General features: G+C 38.4%; 1 protein-coding gene across 1 annotated transcript in view; it reads right to left on the bottom strand.

The window, feature by feature from the left end:
• Positions 1–20,427, bottom strand: part of stxbp5l (syntaxin binding protein 5-like) — a 262,054-nt gene that overhangs the window by 171,297 nt on the left and 70,330 nt on the right. The window contains exon 3 of the mRNA XM_036571863.1: positions 1,289–1,370. Coding sequence (XP_036427756.1) covers positions 1,289–1,370 — 82 coding nt within the window. The remainder of the gene's footprint in view (positions 1–1,288; positions 1,371–20,427) is intronic.

Below are 20,427 nucleotides of genomic sequence, written 5' to 3'. Positions count from 1 at the left end.
CTGTGCATCTGTCAGCTCGTCACTCAGCACTTTTTACCCTTGATGTTTGTAATGGTGAATAATGAAGGAGTGCATTAGCTCCTTCAGACTGAGCAGGACAGCAGCTCTTAAACAGATCCTAATAAGTCTGTGTTTAGAATGACGGTGTACATGTTAACACAGCTTTTGTATGTAATACTATAACAAGATGTGATTATATTGCTACATACTTACTTTAGCAATAATTGTATAGATGCACAAGCACATTGTAAAACTATGATGTGAGATGATTAAGGACTGGCCAGTTTTATTTTGATTAAAAATAGTTGGATTGAATTTTGTAATGCTGTGTTCATGAATCCCTTGTTAAGAGAGGATGGGTTGAATTTTACTGTATTCATTGTAGAGGTACCGTGCAAAGCAGAAGCAGACAAACTGACAAAGTGACAGGTTTTGGCTTGTGAGCCGCCAGACCTCCAGAACATGATATCACACGAATTCAAAGTCTGATTTCTGCCAGAAAATAAAAGCTTAAAAAAGTGAAACAAAGCTGCCACTTGTCGTGGTTTTGATTACGTTGCCATTGCAAGCCACTGTCTCTGAAACATCTACACAGTCTCAAGCAGGCGGAGAAGCTTGAGATATAGGGTGTGTCTCAAAACCTAGTGAGCTCTCTACATAGACAGCATTTTACGTCACAATATGCGCTCCCGACAAGATGGCTGTCCCAATTCTTAGACATCTCAAATAAGCTGCCTACTGAGGTCTCTCATTTTGGCCCAATATCGAGAGAGCATCGGATGTTTCCTCAGCCGCTGAGGCAATCCCACGATGCAGCGCGGCGCAACTTTTGTTTGAAGATGGCGGGCAGAAGCGCTTCACCAAGCAGCAACATCATCTTCAAATGTAAGTTATTCTGATTTTCTGGGGTATTTATCTGTTTTCTAGTCATAAAGGTGCACAAATAACCTATACTTTCCGCGTTTGACCACAACTACTTAGATAGCTGCCTATGTAGACAGCGGCTACTTAAAGAGCTCACTAGGTTTTGAGACACACCCATAGTTTTTCAAATTATATGTAGTTAATAATCATCAAGTCTACACATTTTTAGAATCATTGAGGTTTTTTGATTTGCATACATTTCCAGTCACAAATCAATCAAAAAATCTGAAATTTCCACCGCAGAGAATGTTTTTGTGTGGAAAGCAAAAACAAGAGAAAAACTATGTTTTCAAAAATATGTGGACAGGGCCGTAGAGTGTGTGTGTGAAACTGTGAGCGATTTATATTTGTGTATGTTTGTTACCTCGTTGATGAGAAACTGAAGTTGCAGTACCGCTGCTCCGCTCTCATGCTGACAGTAACAGTCCACTCCTGGCCGACCCAGACTGATGACATCACAAAGTTAAGGGAAAGCACATACGTATGATTTTGAACATTAACATTGGTCACATTTATTATTCACAGTTATTTTAATGATGCTGCGAAAGCGCTGTACAAAAACAGTGCCTGCATACGGATCATACTGAACTGGTTCAGAGTCAGAGCTTTGAACAGCTGGACACATAAAATCATGAAATATTTATTAAAACACAAAACGGGACAGAAAATAGGTGTTTTGGTAGTGACAGTTCTTAATGTTCCACACTGATTTTCAGACTTTGGGACACATTTACTTCAAAACAATGGGATCTAACTGCTCACCATGTGGTCATGAGGGATGCAGCCTCACTTCCTGCTCTAAAATGCAGGGGTGTGGCTAAAACCAGGCTCCGCCTACAGACTAAAATGCTTTGAGTTTGGATAGTGACATGAAAACATAGGTCAGTTTTTTTGAAAAACGTTTATTTAACAATTAGACTAATGATGAATCAAAATTTTTCAACTTCACTTAAAAAAATGAAAAAATGAACTAAAAATTAGTATTATATTCACAGGTTGAAATTTTGGCATTAGGGTTCGTGACAGACATCTCCCAATAGAAAGTACCCTATATATGATTATGTTGTATATATTTAAGGTATTAATATCTATATTAATACTTTGGGTTTAAATAGATGACCACATTGTTTTTAACACATTTTATTTCACTGTAGGACCTAATAAAATAGTCCATAAACTATACTCCATTTTAAAGGGTCCATATTCTACATTTTTATTGAATTCTCTCCCTCTGAGGCCCACTCATATATGTTTGTATGGGTTTATGTGCTTAAGAAAAATGTCCAGGCCTAGAACTCAAAGCTCTGAGCCAAATCCCAAAACTAATTAAGACACAATCCTGAAGCCGACATTCAGCCCTGCAGTTCTGTCATATATGAATGAAGGACTAGAGGTGGATTAAAGGGCTCATATCGTACATTTTTCTTGCATTTTTTTCTCCGAGGACCACTTTTGAGGACATTTCTGTGGGTTTACGTACCAAAACCAGCCATAAACCAAGTTTTTTTATTTAATAAAAACATTTTTTGTTAATGTACCTTTAAGACATATCGCTGCTGTCGGAACAAAACCTCATATCTCCATTTTTGTCGTTTTTCAGTTTTTGACATAATTTGAAAGCGTCTGTTGCCCTTTACAGTATATGTAAATTTCATGATGAACAGACCAAACGAAGAGGCCCAAAATGACTTGGGAAAAAATTCTGGCTCCATTGACTTACATTAAAAGTGAACTATGTTTTTTCCTTCTTCTGTAAAGTTACCATTTTGGAGATACCAGGTTTTGGTCCAACAGCAGCGATATGCACGTAACCTCTATTTGGATTGGCTGTCTTGTAAACAGAAAAGTGACTGAAACACTCCTTATAACTTTAGCATGAATGGGTGGGGCTGAACTGGTGGCTGGATGGGGGTTGTTTTTTGTGACATCACAAAAACAACTCCAAACAGGCTGTTTTTGCAGATTAGTTTCCATGAATGGACTGTATAGACCTGGGAGGGAATTGTATGTTTAGAAACTTTTAGTCATAGTGTTTACAAACTACATCAAACTGTTATTTTTTTAAAAAAAAAAAGCTTCAACCATATGGGCCCTTATAGGACAAACTGTGGCAGCTACACTGACCACAAAGCCCATAACACATCTGAAGGTGTTTCGCTCTTGGCCAGTACAGCCTACAGAAAAGTGTAATAATCCATGTTTACATTTCTTGAAAAGCCCAGAAGAACATTCTCGAAGCTGGAACTGAGCTCAGGTTCTTCACACTGGGGGCGCTCTGTAGGTTAACCGCTTTGTAATAGCTGTAGCACCCAGTGACACGGCCAGAACACTGTTTAAAGCCTCAGGGACTCGGTGTGATCTGTACAGCGCCGCATGACATTTACTGACTGACCTCACGACACCACATAAAGTATTTATTGATTCTTGGAGATCTTTTATAAAGAAGTAAAAGAAAAGCTGCTGAAGGCATCGAAACCTATTTCTTAGCTGAAATAAAGCACGTCAGATAGAGAACATGACATTTCAAAAGTTTGGAATCACTGTTGTCAATATTATGAAACCATTTCGCTGCAGATCCATGCATAAAATCATTCTAATGACACCAGGACTGTACAACATAGGCTTTACAGGAAGATATAAATAATAAAGAAATGTTCTATGTGTCTAGAATATTGAACAGAGCTGTGGAGGATTCTGAGATGACTGAGAAAGTCATAGATGTGTCCTTGAGTTAAATGTAATATTTAATACTTAACGAACATTTAAAATGTAATATAATTCACCAGTGTTTAACCTTCACTATTAGAGCTTGGCCTTCAGTTCTGACCATAAACGTCAAAACTCAGTCGAAAAATGAGAAAGAAAGAAACAACTGAATGATAACATTAATTTCTGCTAGCACCCCTATGGGGTTTCTAATAGTATGTTAGTGCCAAACTAATGTTAGTGATACCATTTTTGCCCATTCTAGATTAAATGCAGACATAAAAGCTTGTAAAAGACATTTGTATTTTCAGATTATAACAGTTGTTAACATATTAATTACCTTGTTTGTTGCAGATTTATAGGGACTCTGTCAGTAAAGAGTCCTGGAGTAGACCTACTGCTGTTTTCCATCCCTAACAACTAACTGAAACCTAGTCAAACTAGAGCTCGTATTCACAGTCAGTGATGTATCTTCAACTTCCATTAAAGTTTTTTTTTTCACAAAATTGTAAATCAAACCAAATTTAATTTCAAACAAATTAAGACTTTTTGACCTGCAGACACTCTGAATAGTATAGCATTGAGAAGTTATAGTAGTGACTATATAGTACATATAGTACTAACTTATAGTTAATATATAGTAAAATTATTGGTAATTAAATGTAATACCTTTAAGAAACAACTGTAAATACTGTAAATTACACTTAACTAAAAAAACTATAATAGATAACCTAGTTTATTGTTCTTTATTTATACATTCATACATATACATATAAAATATGCAGTATAATTAGAAATGTGTAGTGTATTTATAATTTAGATTTTATAATTATATAGTAAAATAGTAATATATTGTTTATAATTTAATTGATATAATTAGAGTAAATACAGCATAATTAAGAACTTACTAAAAAACAAATGACTACAGTATATTATTAATCTTTAATAACCTTAAAAGATTACTATAAAAGTCATAACAATCATAGTATATTTATCATATCGTAACTTCTTAGTCTGTCATAAAATGTACAATATTACAAAAAGCATCTAAAGATATTTTCTAGTGTCTAGTATAAGTTTTGTTGAATAGCAAAACAATTATTAAAGGTGCCATAAATGGAAAACCGTATTTACATTGATTATAGTTAATGTGTAGTAAAATATTGTGAATTGTTTTAAATGTAATAACTTTAAGAAATAACTAAATAATTAGAGGATATTATTTATCACTTAACTTCAAGAATTTACTATAAATATATAATTTAGTTTATTGTTTTCCATTTATTTTTATTCATAAAAATATGTAGTGTAAGTAGAATGAATCTGTAGTATATTATTTATGATTTAGTATTTATAATTATAATATTTAGTAAAAATATTATATAGTGTTTATCATTTAATTAATATCATTAGAGTAAATATAACATAATTAGAGTATAATTATAAGCTGTTAAGAAATTACTAATATATTATTACAGTATATTATTTATTTTTAGTAACTTCAACAAATTACTATAAAAGTTACAACTATCACAGTGTATTTATCATTCAGTAACTTCTTGGTCTCTCACAAAACTTAGAATATTGAAAAAAGCATCTAAAGACACTTTCTGGTGTCTAGTATAAGTTATTATTGATTAAAAAGTGATTATTAAAGGTGCCACAGAATTGAAAGCTGTATTTACACTAGCGTAGTTGACTAAGGAGAGTTTGGCACATGGAACTGACACACTGTGAACCTCACACACTGCTGTCTCCTCCTTCAAATACAAACCTTGGGTATGCAAAAAAGGGCCAATTCCAAAATCCTGAACTGTTACATAACAGTCTTTACTCATTAATATTGACGCCCCCAACATTTACATACATCAGCCCACATTCTGGCTCAGCAGGTTTTGTGAAGAACAAAACAACAACAACGGAGCAACAGCAGTGAAAATAGCAGCGTGTGCAGAAATGTATATTTGCAGGTTGCGAAAGGGATGTCGGCATTTTTATTCCCTTCCCGAGGAACCGAACTGTCAAGCATGGCTGATGTTCAACTTTAAACAAGGCTTCCTATTCGCCAGCTTCTTAATCGAATGTTCCATTCCACCTTAAATGCTACAGCTTGTACAGGTGCCACAATGTAACTGTAGCACCATTTAAGGTGGAACAGAAAATTTGCAAAACAAGTTGGCAAATAAGAAGCTGATTTCAGCTCTGGCTTCTTTAACCATCTTTAACAGGATTCCGGACAACTTTAATCCAAAGTTGTTAGTTTGCTGTGCCCCAATTCAGGGGCTGCATCCTTCAGAGGCTGCATTTGAAGGCCGATTGCATCACAGCGGCACGACTAGACTGTCCCGTTTATCTCATTTATATACGGCCGAGAAATGTGTCCTTCTTTTCCATGGCAATGAAGGATCCAATGGGTGTATCCTTCGCCAGCCAACATATCCCAAGGTTCACTGCATGCTGGCAAGATTCGAGAACATGAGGGCGTCAGCAGAGGAGCGAACAGCAGCTGAGGTGACACTTTAAATGTAAGTAACTGGGTTTAAACTGAGTCAAATAGCGAACGATACACACATTAAAGAAACCAATGAGGTCTGAAGCAGAACTTACGCTAATGTTTTGTTTTGTTTTAGGGAACAAAGAGATGACAGAGAGAAGCATCTCCAGCTCTAATAAATGAAAAAATAACTAAATTCGAAGTTTCTGGCTCCGTCGTTTAAAGAGCTCTAAAAGGACTTGACAGGAGCGGCGTTTCGTGACACAGCGGTAAGGGCGGGAACAGCGGTGCTGTGACGCAAACAGGAAATCCACCATAGAGCAGACCGTCTCATTTCGGTCCAGCCTTCACGAGTCTGCGCAGCCTTTGATAGACACGCCTTTGTAGACCGCATCCTTTGAAGGATGCAGCCCCTGAATTGGGACACAGCTAGTCTGATGACTCAGCTTATTCACACAGAGGTTCATTTTATTTTCCTGCCTCTTTTTATTTCAACATGTTGCTTATGTGTGAGCCATCGTGGTGCCTCACTGTAAACCAGCCAATCAGAGCAGAGACCACACAAAAAAGCCATGCAAAAAAGGGGAAACAGCCTGTTTCACTCTAGGGCCAAATCAGGGATGTAAATGGGCGCGTAAAAACCGAATCTGGGCATTTTTCACCCCCAAATAAAGATACACACTTTCTATGTAGACATGCATTCTATGGCATCTTTAATAGACAAGTTCAAACCCTTAATGGTGGAATAGCTACACAGTTACACCCATTTCTGGTGTGTGTGTGTGTGTGTGTGTGTGTGTGTGTGTGTGTGTGTGTGTTGTTTAACTCGACTGTAGAGATTTCTAGAAACAGCAGTAAGACTGAACTGTCAAATACAGCATCCAATTCTGCAGAGTACACAGTCTTACGACTGCAGCCCTGAGGGATAAATAACCAGGAGTTTTACATCAAAACAAACACTTTCTGCTTTCCAGGTGAGAGAAAATTACCTTTCACACACGGCACGACGATAAGAAGAGAGAGAAAGAGCAAGAAAAACACACCTCTCGCTCTCTGTCTGTGTGTATATATATATATATATATATATATATATATATATATATATATATATATATATATATATGAAATACCAAAAATATGTATGCTTTATATTTATGTAGAGTACAAAAGTCAGAGACCAACCCAAAAACCATGTTTTACAGAAAATTACACAGAAGCCTCAACAACTAAATATACTGTTCAGTGTTTAGTGTGTCCACTCTTTACCTTCATTACAGCTTCCACCTCCTCACTCTCCGTCCACTAACAGCTCACTCTCCGTCCACCACCAGCTCACTCTCCATCCACCACCAGCTCACTCTCCATCCACCACCTCTTCACTCTACGTCCACCACCAGCTCACTCTCCATCCACCACCAGCTCACTCTCCATCCACAACCTCCTCATTCTCCACCACCTCTTCACTCTACGTCCACCACCAGCTCACTCTCCATCCACAACCTCCTCATTCTCCATCCACCACCTCTTCACTCTACGTCCACCACCAGCTCACTCTCCAACCAGCACCAGCTCACACTCCGTCCACCACCTCTTCACTCTACGTACACCACCAGCTGACTCTCCGTCCACCATCAGCTCACTCTCCATCCACCATCAGCTCACTCTCCGTCCACCACCTCCTCACTCTACGTCCACCACCAGCTCACTCTCCATCCACCACCTCCTCACTCTACGTCCACCACCAGCTCACTCTCCATCCACCACCTCCTCACTCTACATCCACCACCTCGTCACTCTCCATCCACCACCTCCTCACTCTCCATCCACCACCTCCTCACTCTCCATCCACCTCCTCATTTTTAAGACTTTTCAGAAGATACAGCCCTAATTGAACTGTTTCTCTAATAATAACTGCCCATTCTATTAGGAGGAAATAGAGACAGCGATGCTTTGGCAGGATTGTTTTTAACACATCTGCACATGGTCAGCACATTAGGGGGATAAATGTGATTCTGGAAAAGAAATGTGATCATCACTTTGAGCTGATCTGGCGAACTGAACTGAAATGACCCCTGTAAATGCCTGCAGGCCAAAAATCAGTAACACTGGGCCAGTGATACACACACTGAGTCACACTGAGTCACACTGAGTCACATCCACACAGGCCGCTGCGAGCAAAAGGGAGAGAGAGAGAGGGAGAGACAGAGAGAGAGAGAGAGAGAGACAATGAGAGAGTAAGAAGAGGGGAAAAGTGAGAAAAGGATAGTGAGGGGTTGAGAAAAAGAGAGGGACAGAGATAGAAAAAAATAGAGAAGAAAAAGAGAGAGCAGAAGAGAATGAGAGAAAACAGAGAGGAAGAGTGAGGGAGAGAGAAAAGAGAGAGAGAGAGTAAGAAGAGGGGGAAAGTGAGAGAAATGAGCAAGAGAGAGTTTGAATAAAAGAATAAACTAGGTGAGAGGAGAGAGTGAGACAGAGTAAGGGAAGAAGAAGAGAAGAGAAGTGAGAGAAGTTAGGAAAAAGAGGAGAGGAAAAGAGACAGAGTAAAGAAAAAGAAAGAAAGAAAGAAAGAAAGAAAGAAAGAGAGTGATAGAAAGGAAAGAGAAAGAAAGAACAAAGCAGAGAGAAAGAAGAGAGAAAGAAGAGAGAAAGTGAGAGAGAGAGAGAGAGAGATGGAGGATAATGCAGGAAATGGAGAAGGAAAGGAAGAATGTCAAGAGAGGTGGAAAAGAGAAATGAGTGGAGAAAAACGAAGAGAGCAAGTGGAGGTGTAAAACGAAGGGAGCGGTGAGTCAGACATCATAAAAAAGGGATGGCAGAGAGAGAAAAACTATACAGGGTAACAGAAAGACAGGAGGTGATGGAGACGTGAGTCAGAGAGAGAGAGAAAGAGAAGAGAAAGAATATATAAAGAAAAATAGAGAGTGAGAGAGACAGAAATAGAGAAAAAGAGAAATAATACATAGAGAGAAACGAAGAGAGCAAGAACAAGTGAAAGTAGAGAAAGACCAAGACAAAAAGAAGAGAGAACTAATGCATATAGACAGAGTTAAAGAGAGAGTGAAAGTAGAGAAAATGAGAAAGTGAAATAAAAAGAGAGAGAAAGAAAGAGAAATTAGAGACAGAGAGAGAGAGTAAAGAGAGAGAGAGAGAGAAGAGAGTGACATAAAAAAGAGTACAGTTTGAAAAGATTTTGAGAAAATTCAGAGAGAGAAAGAGAAAGTAGAGATAGAGAGAGAAAGAGAAAAAGAGTAAGACAGAGATAGAGAAAGGGGGGAAATCGAAGGTAGAGAAAGAGAGCGAAAGAGAAAGTGAGTGAGGGACAGAGAAAGTACAGATAGAGCAAGAAAGTAAAGAAGAGTGAGCAGAGAATGAGATAGAGAGAAGTAGAAGTAGAAAGTGTGTGTGAGAGAGAGAGAGAGAGAGAGAGAGAGAAAGGGGAAAGGAAAGAAGTAGAGATAGAAAGAGAAAAAGGAGAGTGAGACGGAGGTAGAGAGAGGTAGAGATTGAAAGGTAAAGAAAGAGAGAGAGAGAGAGAAAGCGAGTGAAGGACAAAGAAAGTAGAGATATAGAGGGAGAAAGTAAAAAAGAGCGAATAGGGAATGAGATAAAAGTAAAGAGAGAAAAGTAGAAGTTGAAAAGTAGAGTTTCTAAGAGAGAGAGAGAGAGAGAGAGAGAGAGTGAGAGTGAGAGAGAGAGAGAGAAACTCAGGTATAGAGGAATCAGTGAGTCAGAAGGAGTGGGAGGGGTGATCGAGACCTGATGGTGTCAGTGCTATAGAAGGCATGCATGCAGTTCAGGTAAAGCAGTGAGTCAGTGAGTCAGAGTGGAGATGCTGTGTGATGTAACCCTCCCTCCGTTTACAGCATCATCTCCATAAGGCTGAAATGCTGCTTCGGCTTGACGCTTCAATATTCACATTTCAACAAAATTAGACTCGCTTTGATATACACAGAACGTGCTAGAACAGCTAAGTTCAAAAGGTTTTATTGTCCAGCATACATTTCTGTGTAACAACATTTGTGAAGGATTTTACGGTAACACTTTCTTTGAATGTCACCTTTGTAAGCATCTGTAAACACATTCATAACATGTTATAATGCATTCATAAGACATAAACATAGCCATAAATATTTATAAAAATGCATTATACGTTATAGCCATGTTTATTATGCATTATGAATTGTTAACATAATGCATTATAAGTAGGGTTCATAACAAATTATAAGAGCTCATAAGTCGTATTTGTCCGCTCTAAGTAAAGTGAAGCGTACTGTACTAAAACCTCCTCCAGTGTTCAGAGTGAGGCTTCAAGTTGAAGTATTTACTGAAGGATTTACTGAAACACTAAAACATTCACAATAAAGCACATTACAGGCTTCAAATGTCAGAGTTTAAACTAGAGCTGCCATCAGTGTTTTACCCAATGTGGGAAAGGTAATGTTCACCACCGTTAGCTTGGTATTTGTCTTTACTTTACGCTCTCCAAGCTGGGACCGACTTCTTTGGCACTGACATTATAACATGTTATTAACACTATTTATAATGCATTATATAAACAATTTATAATGTATCATAAACATGGCTATAAAGTGTAATTCACTGTAATTCTTTTTTAAAAACATTTATAACCTTGTTTATAATGCCTTATGAATACATTATAACATGTTATAAATGTGTTTATAGATGCTTACAAATGCGACATTCATAGACAGTGTTACCGACTTTCCTCCAGGAGTTGGTCATGCAAGGTGACTGAACTGCCACATTAGAGAAAAGAACTTTCACAGTAGGTGAAATTGGTTATTATCATTATGTTAATGATAATCTAATTATGATTTCTAACAGACTATATTTAAGGCTTAGCTCACAGTTTTTCTTAGAAGCTTCTCTATAAGCTATAGATGCCAGAAAGGGTTCTTTAACTTAATGCCATTAAAAACACTTTTGGAACCTGTTTTTGTTTAAATTGAGGGGCTGACAACTTATGTTCTTAACTAGAACCAGGCTGGTCAGCTAGCTAACAGGCTAAAAGAGCCAACAGGCTAAACAACTCCATCATTAATATCACAGGCTTGAATTAAAGTACTTACAATATGATTAACTGTAAAACGGCAGTATAAAAGTCTAAACATGTCATTTGAATGTCTCACACACTTCAAATGTCTGTTCTAGCTAAGAAAATTTAGAGATTGTAGCCTCTATAGATAAAGTTCATCATTTAACGAGTATGGAGTCCCAAATGACTGGAATCCAGTGTTTAAATCCCTACGTAGTGCATTATGTAGGGAGCAGGGAGCCATTTGAGATTCGGCTCTAGCCCAAAAAGAGGGACGCTGTTGGATTGGTGCTAAATAAGACTCAGTGGTAATTTTGTGACCAAAAAGTACTTTTAAAGCTAGGGTTATTGCATCAAACAGTGCTGTGTGTCATATGTTCATTGTTATACTACAAAAAGGTTAAAAATTCATGAAATGACTGCAATATACAGCGATGGGATGGCCGAACGTTCTCCTTATTCAGTGGTCAATTGTCACTTGGCAATGATACTGTACTCTAAAGGAACTACATTCTTGGCAAATTACTTGTTTATGTCAACTATTATTAATAAAAACTAAAATTATTTTGTAAAAAGTTGAATATATAATATGAATATAAAAGTTGATCATATTTTATGTTGGCCGCCATTTTATAAAAGTAATAACCCACTTGAGGCTGTGCATTACAGTGATTTTATCGCAGGGAAGGGAGTTTTGTGCCTAATAACACCCTTCCCTGTGACAAAATCACAGTAACGCACAGCTTCTTGTGGTTTATTGCTTTAATAACACATTAAATGCTAGTTTTAGGCCGAGATGCACCTTTAATGTGAGTGAATGACCTTCACTGTAGTAAAAGGTCAGTGTCTGTATAAAAAACTTTCGCATTATTTTTAAAACACACAAAGAAATCAGTCCGAACTGGTCTGATTAAGTCTGATTTATGTGTATGTGTGTGTATCTTCACACTGTGATATCTATTCAGAGTCATTATTATTTCTGTGATATTTCTATTTACTATTATGAACTCGCACAGCCAGTCGCCAAAACAAACAGAAATTATGAGAGATTATTTTAGCCACATGAGGCAGGAGGCGAGACGGAGCGAGGTGGGGAGGAGAGCGCACGTTTGTTTTTCTGTCTCTTGCGTAAACATCTCTTTAGCTAGCCCGGCTAATTAAAAACCTGGCTAAAGCACACAGCAAACTGCTTTCGGCTGGGCAGGACTGTAGTCAAAAATGGACGAGTGTGATCGCGTCCGTGTGTGTGTGTGACAGAGTGTGAGTGTGTGAGAGGCTGATTGCACTTGTTGACATTTCACTACTGTCTGTGTGAAGTTAGCTGACAGCTACGCTAGCCAGACACCCAATACAAGCTCAAACGAGACCAAAGACCAGCCACTGAAATAAAACAGCATAATACATGGTTCTTTTGTGTTTTTCTACTGCTTATTTTATATAAAAACACCCCCACAAATCCTATCAAATATGCATCAGAATAGCTACAATGCAGAATATTGAGTAGAAACATGTACCTTCGTTTAAAGTTCATCTTATTGTTTTGATGTCCACTAGCAATTGTGTCCACTAGTATTTGCTGTACCTTTAAGACTGATATATACAAATCATATGTAAATGATCTCTGTTCTGATTGCTTGTGCTGTATTGTGCCTCATTCTAATAGCAGTCCAAGCTGAAACACTCCTTATACCTCCAGAGTGAATGGGTGGAGCTAAACTGCTGTAGGCTGAACAGGCAGATATATGACATCACAAAAACAGTGAATTGAAAATGGAGTGTTCTGTATATGAACAAGGAGGAATAATGCTAAAATAACATAATTTGGAAACATGAAAAACACGAGAAACCATATTACACGTTTTCAACCTGCCAACCTGCTGTTAGTGTGTGTTGTGCTGGTGTGAACAGATCAGACACAGCAGTGCTGCTGGAGTTTTTAAACACTGTGTCCACTCACTGTCCACTCTATTAGACACTCCTACCTTGTTGGTCCACCTCGTAGATATAAAGGCAGAGACGATAGCTCATCTGCTGCTGCACAGTTTGTGTTGGTCATCCTCTAGTCCTTCATCAGTGGTCACAGGACGCTGTTGGCTGGATATTTTTGGTTGGTGGACTATTCTTAGTCCAGCAGTGACACTGAGGTGTTTAAAAACTCCAGCAGCACTGCTGTGTCTGATCCACTCAGACCAGCGCAACACACACTAACACACCACCACCACATCAGTGTTACTGCAGTGCTGAGAATGATCCACCACCCAAATAGTACCTGCTCTGTGAGGGTCCATGGGGGTCCTGACCACTGAAGAACAGGGTAAAAGGGGGCTAACAAAGTATGCAGAGAAACAGATGGACTACAGTCTGTAACTGTAGAACTACAAAGTGCACCTATATAGTAAGTGGAGCTGATAAAATGGACAATGAGCGTAGAAACAAGGACTAAAAAAAAACTAAGCTGCAAAAACAACCCATTCTGAATTCCTTATTATTGTGATGTCACAAAAACCAGCACATACATCCACTTATTAATCCTACAGCAGTTTAGCCACACTCGTTCACACTGAAGCTATAAGGAGTATTTCAGACTGACTGCTTCTTAAATGAGGTGTCAACCAATAGAGGTCATTTGCATATATCTGATTTAAAGGTACAGTAACAAAAACAACCTGTTTAATTCTAAGAGATAAAGTGAAGTTGGAAAATGGTAAAAATGAATTTTTGTTACATAAACCCCCACAAATATTAGAGATTTCAGAGGGGGGGGGGGGAAACCAGGAGAGATGTAGGATATGTGCCCTATAAATCAGAATCAGAAGTAAAGTCAATGCATGACTCGTGTCAGTGCAGAGGGCTCCGTCTGAGTGACAGTACAGAGGATTAGATAAGCAATTCAATCAGGTACCGCATTATCTAAGACCTCCCCTTCCTGAGCTCCACAAACAGTTCCCGAACAGGGTCCAGTCCATGTTCACAGTGGAGCCGAGTGGAATCAATCTGATTGGTGCGTTCACCATGAATGTCGGAGAAAGACTGGACTTGACGGCAGCAAAGCCTGCCTCGCCACGCTTCTGTGGTTATTTGATTTGGTAGATGAAAATCACTGACTCGTGCTTGGTTCCCCAGAACAGTGTCCAGCCGACGCTGAGGGCATCTTGCATAAAACCCGAGACCCGAAGCCTTCAGCTCAGCAGTTCTGTCAGGTCTAGAAGAAAGGCTGCATTAAAGGACTCATATCCTACAATTTTCTTGTTGTGTTTTCCCCCTGAGGTCCAGTTATGATGTTTGTGTGCTTATATGTACCAAAAAACAGTCATAAATCATTTTTACAGGACCATAGTTTACAGGAACAGGGTGTCCCAACCTTTTGCCAACACAACTGACCACAAAAGCAGCTGCGGAACACAAGAACATTTAACTTATGTCAAATGCAAGTAAATATAACACCATCAATTGAACTGAATCACTTGAATTTCACTTGAATTGCTGAAAATAGAAATATAGCTGGCTGGTTACAGCAAATATGGCAGTCATGCATTTGCCAGACCAATCACTGAGCTTGACCTAAATATAACAACAAAAACAGTTATCGTAACAATTTTATTTGTCATATTTAAATTTTTCGCTTTGGTTAAATGTTAACTTCTTTTTACCTAACCACTGTATGTTGAGATTATGACCAAAATATTTGGGAACGGAAGGGTCATCCATTGCTGTTTTAGCCGAAACATGCTTATATGTTAAGCTATGGTTTTATGTCCAATTAAATGTCTCTGAATTGTTTCTGGGAGTTTTTGGTCACTACAGATAAGTGAACCTGAAAGAACGGCAAGAGTGGGAATGTTACAAGCATAAAAAAGCGCAGAGCTTCAAAAGACATGAACGTGGCTTCATAACTGCTGCTTGAAACAGTCCGGTTGTTGTTATTGTTGAAATCTATGTACATAAAATCCAAACAGATGATTGAATTGCCAGTTGAACATCACTGGTTGCTTCTAACAGACTCTCTTTAACTGCGTTACACTTCATATTCTCTGTAAGTGGATATACTGTGCCTTCATTAGAATAGGCTGAGCAAGAGCCGGCTCCCGAGTGGCGCAACCGTCTAAGCGTTGGCCCTATCATCAGGAGATCGTGAGTTCGATCCCTGGTGATGCTACAGTCGTCCGTAGCCGGGAGTCCGAGAGAGCACAATTGGCCTCGCTCTCTCTGGGTGGGTGGGATGGCTCCACTTCTCCCCCCATCACTCACTCAGCGCGATGCTAGTCAGCGCAGGCGTCTGTTAGCTGACGTAACAGATCTGGCGGTTGGCGCTTTCCTCCGAGCGCGTTCGGCTGTCCAATGACGTTGCGTGAACGGCAGCTCGAAAAGAAGCGGTGGTTTCACAGGTCTCGGAGGAAGCCTGTGTTAGCCTTCACCCTCCTAGCGTTGATAGCGTTGTGTGTGATTGGGGGAGCCCTAACTAGCGGGTGGAATTGGACGACTAAATTGGGGAGAAAAAAAAAAATAGAATAGGCTGAGCAAGTCAGTAGAAAGCTAACTGGCTAACAGGCTAACAGTCCAACAGTAAAAGAAAAACTCAAGGCTTCACAGAAAGACTTAAAAATGGAGATGTACAGAGTAGAGAATGTTACTTACATGCCTGCTCTGAGCTTAAAATATCTTTATTTAAACTAGAACTGACATCAAAAGCCAGCAAAACACTGAGCTAACCCTGCTAGCTTGGCGCTAACATACCACAAGAGGAGCGTTATCTTAGCACTAAAGTCAATTAACAGATTTCCACAAGGAACATTGGTATGTTAAGGTGTTGCTTTACGGTTTTATGCCTGGACTTGAAAGTATTAACAAAATTAAAAAGTTGAAATGAAATGATTTTATTAGCGTAATTAATTTGTGGTAGAATCCTCTGACTAAAGCATTTCTCTCTGCTTCGCCATCATGTAAGTATAGCGTCTTTACACTTCGCAAGACATTATGGCCGTAAGCCATTCAAAGCATGATGGGGCGTAGCAATAAGGTGGATAACTTCAACATAAATGGGCGGGGCTAAACTACTGAATTTTGGTGGGAGACCGCGGCTAGGAAATGTGGTGATGTGGCCAGAAGCTCACGCCGCTTGACCTCCTAAAACAACATAAAACGTCTGTGTCCCATGTTAGGTTCTTCCCTGCACTCCTCTAAGCGGGTGTTTCAACTTTAATATATGACACTGTTTTTTAATTGTATTATTTATAAAAAAGTAATGGCACATTCTAACTGCAGTGTGTGATTTTTTCGGTTTTGCAAACATACATTAACCTTGATATACTACAAAATGAATATGCATTGCGTCAGTTGAGTTCTGCAGTAGGTGTAGATGTGAGATCCTACATTAATGTAGTCATCATGAGGGAGATGATTAATGCAGATTAACACTTCCCTCCTGTGGCATTATGCTAATTCAACCTTGATTCGGTGTCTGTGCATTGTTGTACATTAGCATGCTTTGTCTTACCGCAGGTGATCTGCATATCTCGACATTACCATGTGGCATGCAACACTAACAGACCACTATGACACGACGCCCACCCTCCCTGGAAAATTCACCAAAAAGTTCATTAAACAGTCTGACTTAGACTGAAATTGCAGTTTTTTTAGTGGTAAAAATAGCTGCAGTCTATTTTCATTACTGATTAGAATTCAGGAACAAAAGGTAAACAAGTCATTAAAGGGCCCATATCATGGAAAATTGAAGTGTCTACACTTTTTTTTTTGGAAGAAAAAGCAAAAAGAGTTCAGTGTAGTACCAAAAAAATGTTATTTGAATGTTATATTTAAATTGTTTTTTTTTATTATTATTATTTACGGTTCTATATAACCACTGCCCTCACTAAAGAACCCTTGAAGAACCACAATTTAAGGTTAAAGCAGGTAAACATTGTTAACATTGTTTAAAACACACCATTCACTCCCTAGTCCATATCATCATCATTATCATCATCATCATCATCATCACCTTCATCATCATCATCTTTAACTGCTTATTCCAGATAGGGTTGCAGTATGGTCTATAGGACTAAAGTATATAAGAGGATCCAAAAATCCTCCATGACAAAGGGACACAAGAGATTGTGTACCCTGCCCGGTTACCGGGACCCACCCCTGGAGCCAGGCCTGGGGGGGAGGTCTTCCTCAGCGAGCACCTGGTGGCCAGGCAGCCCACGTAACCTGGCAGGGCTCAGCCTGAAAAGGCAACGTGGGGGGACCATGTGGGCCCACCACACACAGGGTCCAGCATGGGGGACCGGTGCAGTGGCGGTGGAAGATGGCAGGGAGGTCCTTGGACCCCTACAGTGGAAACGTCAGTGGCTGCTGTCCATATTATCCATATATTAAAACAAGACTGTCACCTATTCAGTCTCCATTTGTTCCGTTCAGTCCATTCATGCTGACATTATAAGGAGAGTTTCAGGCTGGACTGCTTTTCAAACAAGGCACGAGACAGTGCAGCCAATCAGAAGAGAGCTTATTTACATCTGTCTTAAAGGTGCAGTAACTGAAAAAAGACAATAGAGATTGGAAATAAATAGAGGTTGGAAATGACAAAATCACACAAACATCACAAGCGGAGCTCATAAAAGAGGAGATAAAATAAAAGAGAAATATAGGATTTGGGCCCTTTAAGAGTAAAAAAAAATGTCGTCCTTTTATAAATTGTTCAGATTCTCCCTCTGGAAAGCACTGAAGGCCTCGGGTGGGAAATATATGATAATATGTGAGCACATTGATGTGTCTAAAAAATGAGTACCTTTTTTTGAGAGGTAACCTCCACCAAATCCATACTGACTAATTGATTGTGAATGCAAATCATTCTCCTCTTGCTCTCCTTCTCTTCCTCTTCATCTCTCTCTCTCTCTCTCTCTCTCACTGATGTAAATTATTCAGTAGACAGTGAACGTGTCGAGTCTAATTCAAGGACAGAGCTTTTCTCAACTTATCTAAACTTCTTATCTAAACTCCTCAAGGACGGAGCGGAAAGGCAAATAGATTTTAGCTTTTCTTTTATGTATTTTCATTGAGCGGGTAGCCCAAGGCTACTTTATTCTACACCGAGTACCATTTCCATAGTAAATAGCTTTTACAGGGTGACTTACATGTTAATCGTAACTGTAAATGTAATTTTTCATCTTTTTCATTCGGCTTCCACCAGCTGTGAACATATTCATGGGACATATTTTTATGATTTCTGTGATTTTACTGAAGGTATCAAACTAGCAGCCACAACACCTTCCAATTTTACAACAGTCAACATTACTACAAGACCACACTGGAAGCTTAAACATTTCTGACCATCATATTTGGAAAACTGGCCGTTTAAAAGGTGTTATCTATCAGGACAAAGGCATATAGGCCAGCATAGATGTGGCATAAAGTTGACAGTGGAGTTAAATGCAGTGGAAAACACAGAGAAATCAACTTGCTATAGTTTAGATCACACGTCAGGCTCCAGTCCAAGCGAGCCAAAACACTGCAGAATTCAGCACGCTGCCTCATTAAACACACCTGATTCGAGCTGATTCAGCTCATCAGCTTATTAACAAGGCCTTCATGAACTGAATTCAGTGTGTGAGATGAGGGTAAATGCTAATCTCCGCAGCACTTTGGCCTGAAAGGTCCCCAGTTTGACATGCCTGGTTTAGATGGTCCTTTACAGTTGATCACTTGCATCTGACAGTTTTGTTTGTACTGTTGTATGAGGATGGATGATTTTATTATAGTAGCAACATCCATTAGTGTTCTTAACCCCTTGAACTGCAGGTTTATTATCCAGTTATTAGGGGTCCAAGCACCACATGTGTTAGGACTTCAGTAATCAATATGAATGATTCAGTAACCACTATGATTGTTCAGGAACCACAATGAATTATTCTGTAATTACTAGGAATTATTCAGTAACCTCTAAGAATTATTCAGTAACTACTATGATTATTCAGTAACTACTATGATTATTCAGTAACCACTATGAATTATTCAGTAACTACTATGATTATTCAGTAACCACTAGGAATTATAAAGTAACTACTATGATTATTCAGTAACCACTAGGAATTATAAAGTAACTACTATGATTATTCAGTAACCACTATGAATTATTCAGCAACCACTAGGAATTATTCGGTAACCACTATGAATTATTCAGTAACTACTATGAATTATTCGGTAACCACTATGAATTATTCGGTAACCACTATGAATTATTCAGTAACTACTATGAATTATTCGGTAACCACTATGATTATTCAGTAACTACTATGAAAATTCAGTTACCACTATGAATTATTCGGTAACCACTATGAATTATTTGGTAACCACTATAAATTATTCAGTAACTACTATGATTATTCAGTAAACACTATGCAGTAACTGTTATGAATTATTCAGTACCTACAACACATTATTTGGTAACTACTATGAATTACTTAATAATTTCTATAAATGATTCAGTAACTACTATGAATAACTCAGTAACCCCTCTGAATGATTCAGTGAATACTATGGATTATTCAGTAACTACTATGGATTATTCAGTATCCACTTAATAATTACTATAAATGACTCAGTAACTACTACAAATGATTCAGTGACCATTATGAATTATTCAGTAAAAACTATGATTATTCATCAACCACTATGAATTCTTTAGTAACTACTATGAATAATTCAGTATCCACCATGACGTATTCAGTAACTTTTATGAATTATTCAGTAACTACTAAAAGTTATCCAGTAACCACTATGATTTGTTCAGTAACCACTATGAATTACATAGTAACTACTATGAAAGATCCAGTCACCACCATGACTTATTCAGTAACCCCTATGATTTATTTAGCAACCACTATGTATTATTATTACTCAGTAACTCTTATTAATGATTCAGTAACTATGTAACTACGTATTCAGTAACAACTATGAACTACTAAATAAGTTCTTTACTGTGTTTACGTGGTTACACTCTTAAAAATAACACTTTCTAAACGATTCATGGTTCAAATGTAAAGTTCTTTAATTGGTAGAGAACCTTTACATTAGCTTCTTTAAACTTTAAAAAGATAATTTACTTTAAAGAACCATCTACCGAAAGTGAATCTTCCGTGGCATCGCTTCAAAGAAGGCTTTTTGGCGCCTTCATTTTTAAGAGCGTATGAAAGCAAGAAGCTGAAAGACCCACATACAGGCCCTTAGGGTTTAAGGGGGTTAATGACTG

The sequence above is a fragment of the Colossoma macropomum genome, unplaced genomic scaffold (genome assembly GCF_904425465.1).
Source record: "Colossoma macropomum unplaced genomic scaffold, Colossoma_macropomum, whole genome shotgun sequence".
NCBI lineage: Eukaryota > Metazoa > Chordata > Actinopteri > Characiformes > Serrasalmidae > Colossoma > Colossoma macropomum.
Note: the sequence above shows the minus strand (reverse complement) of the source record. Positions and strands in the feature narration are given on the sequence as shown.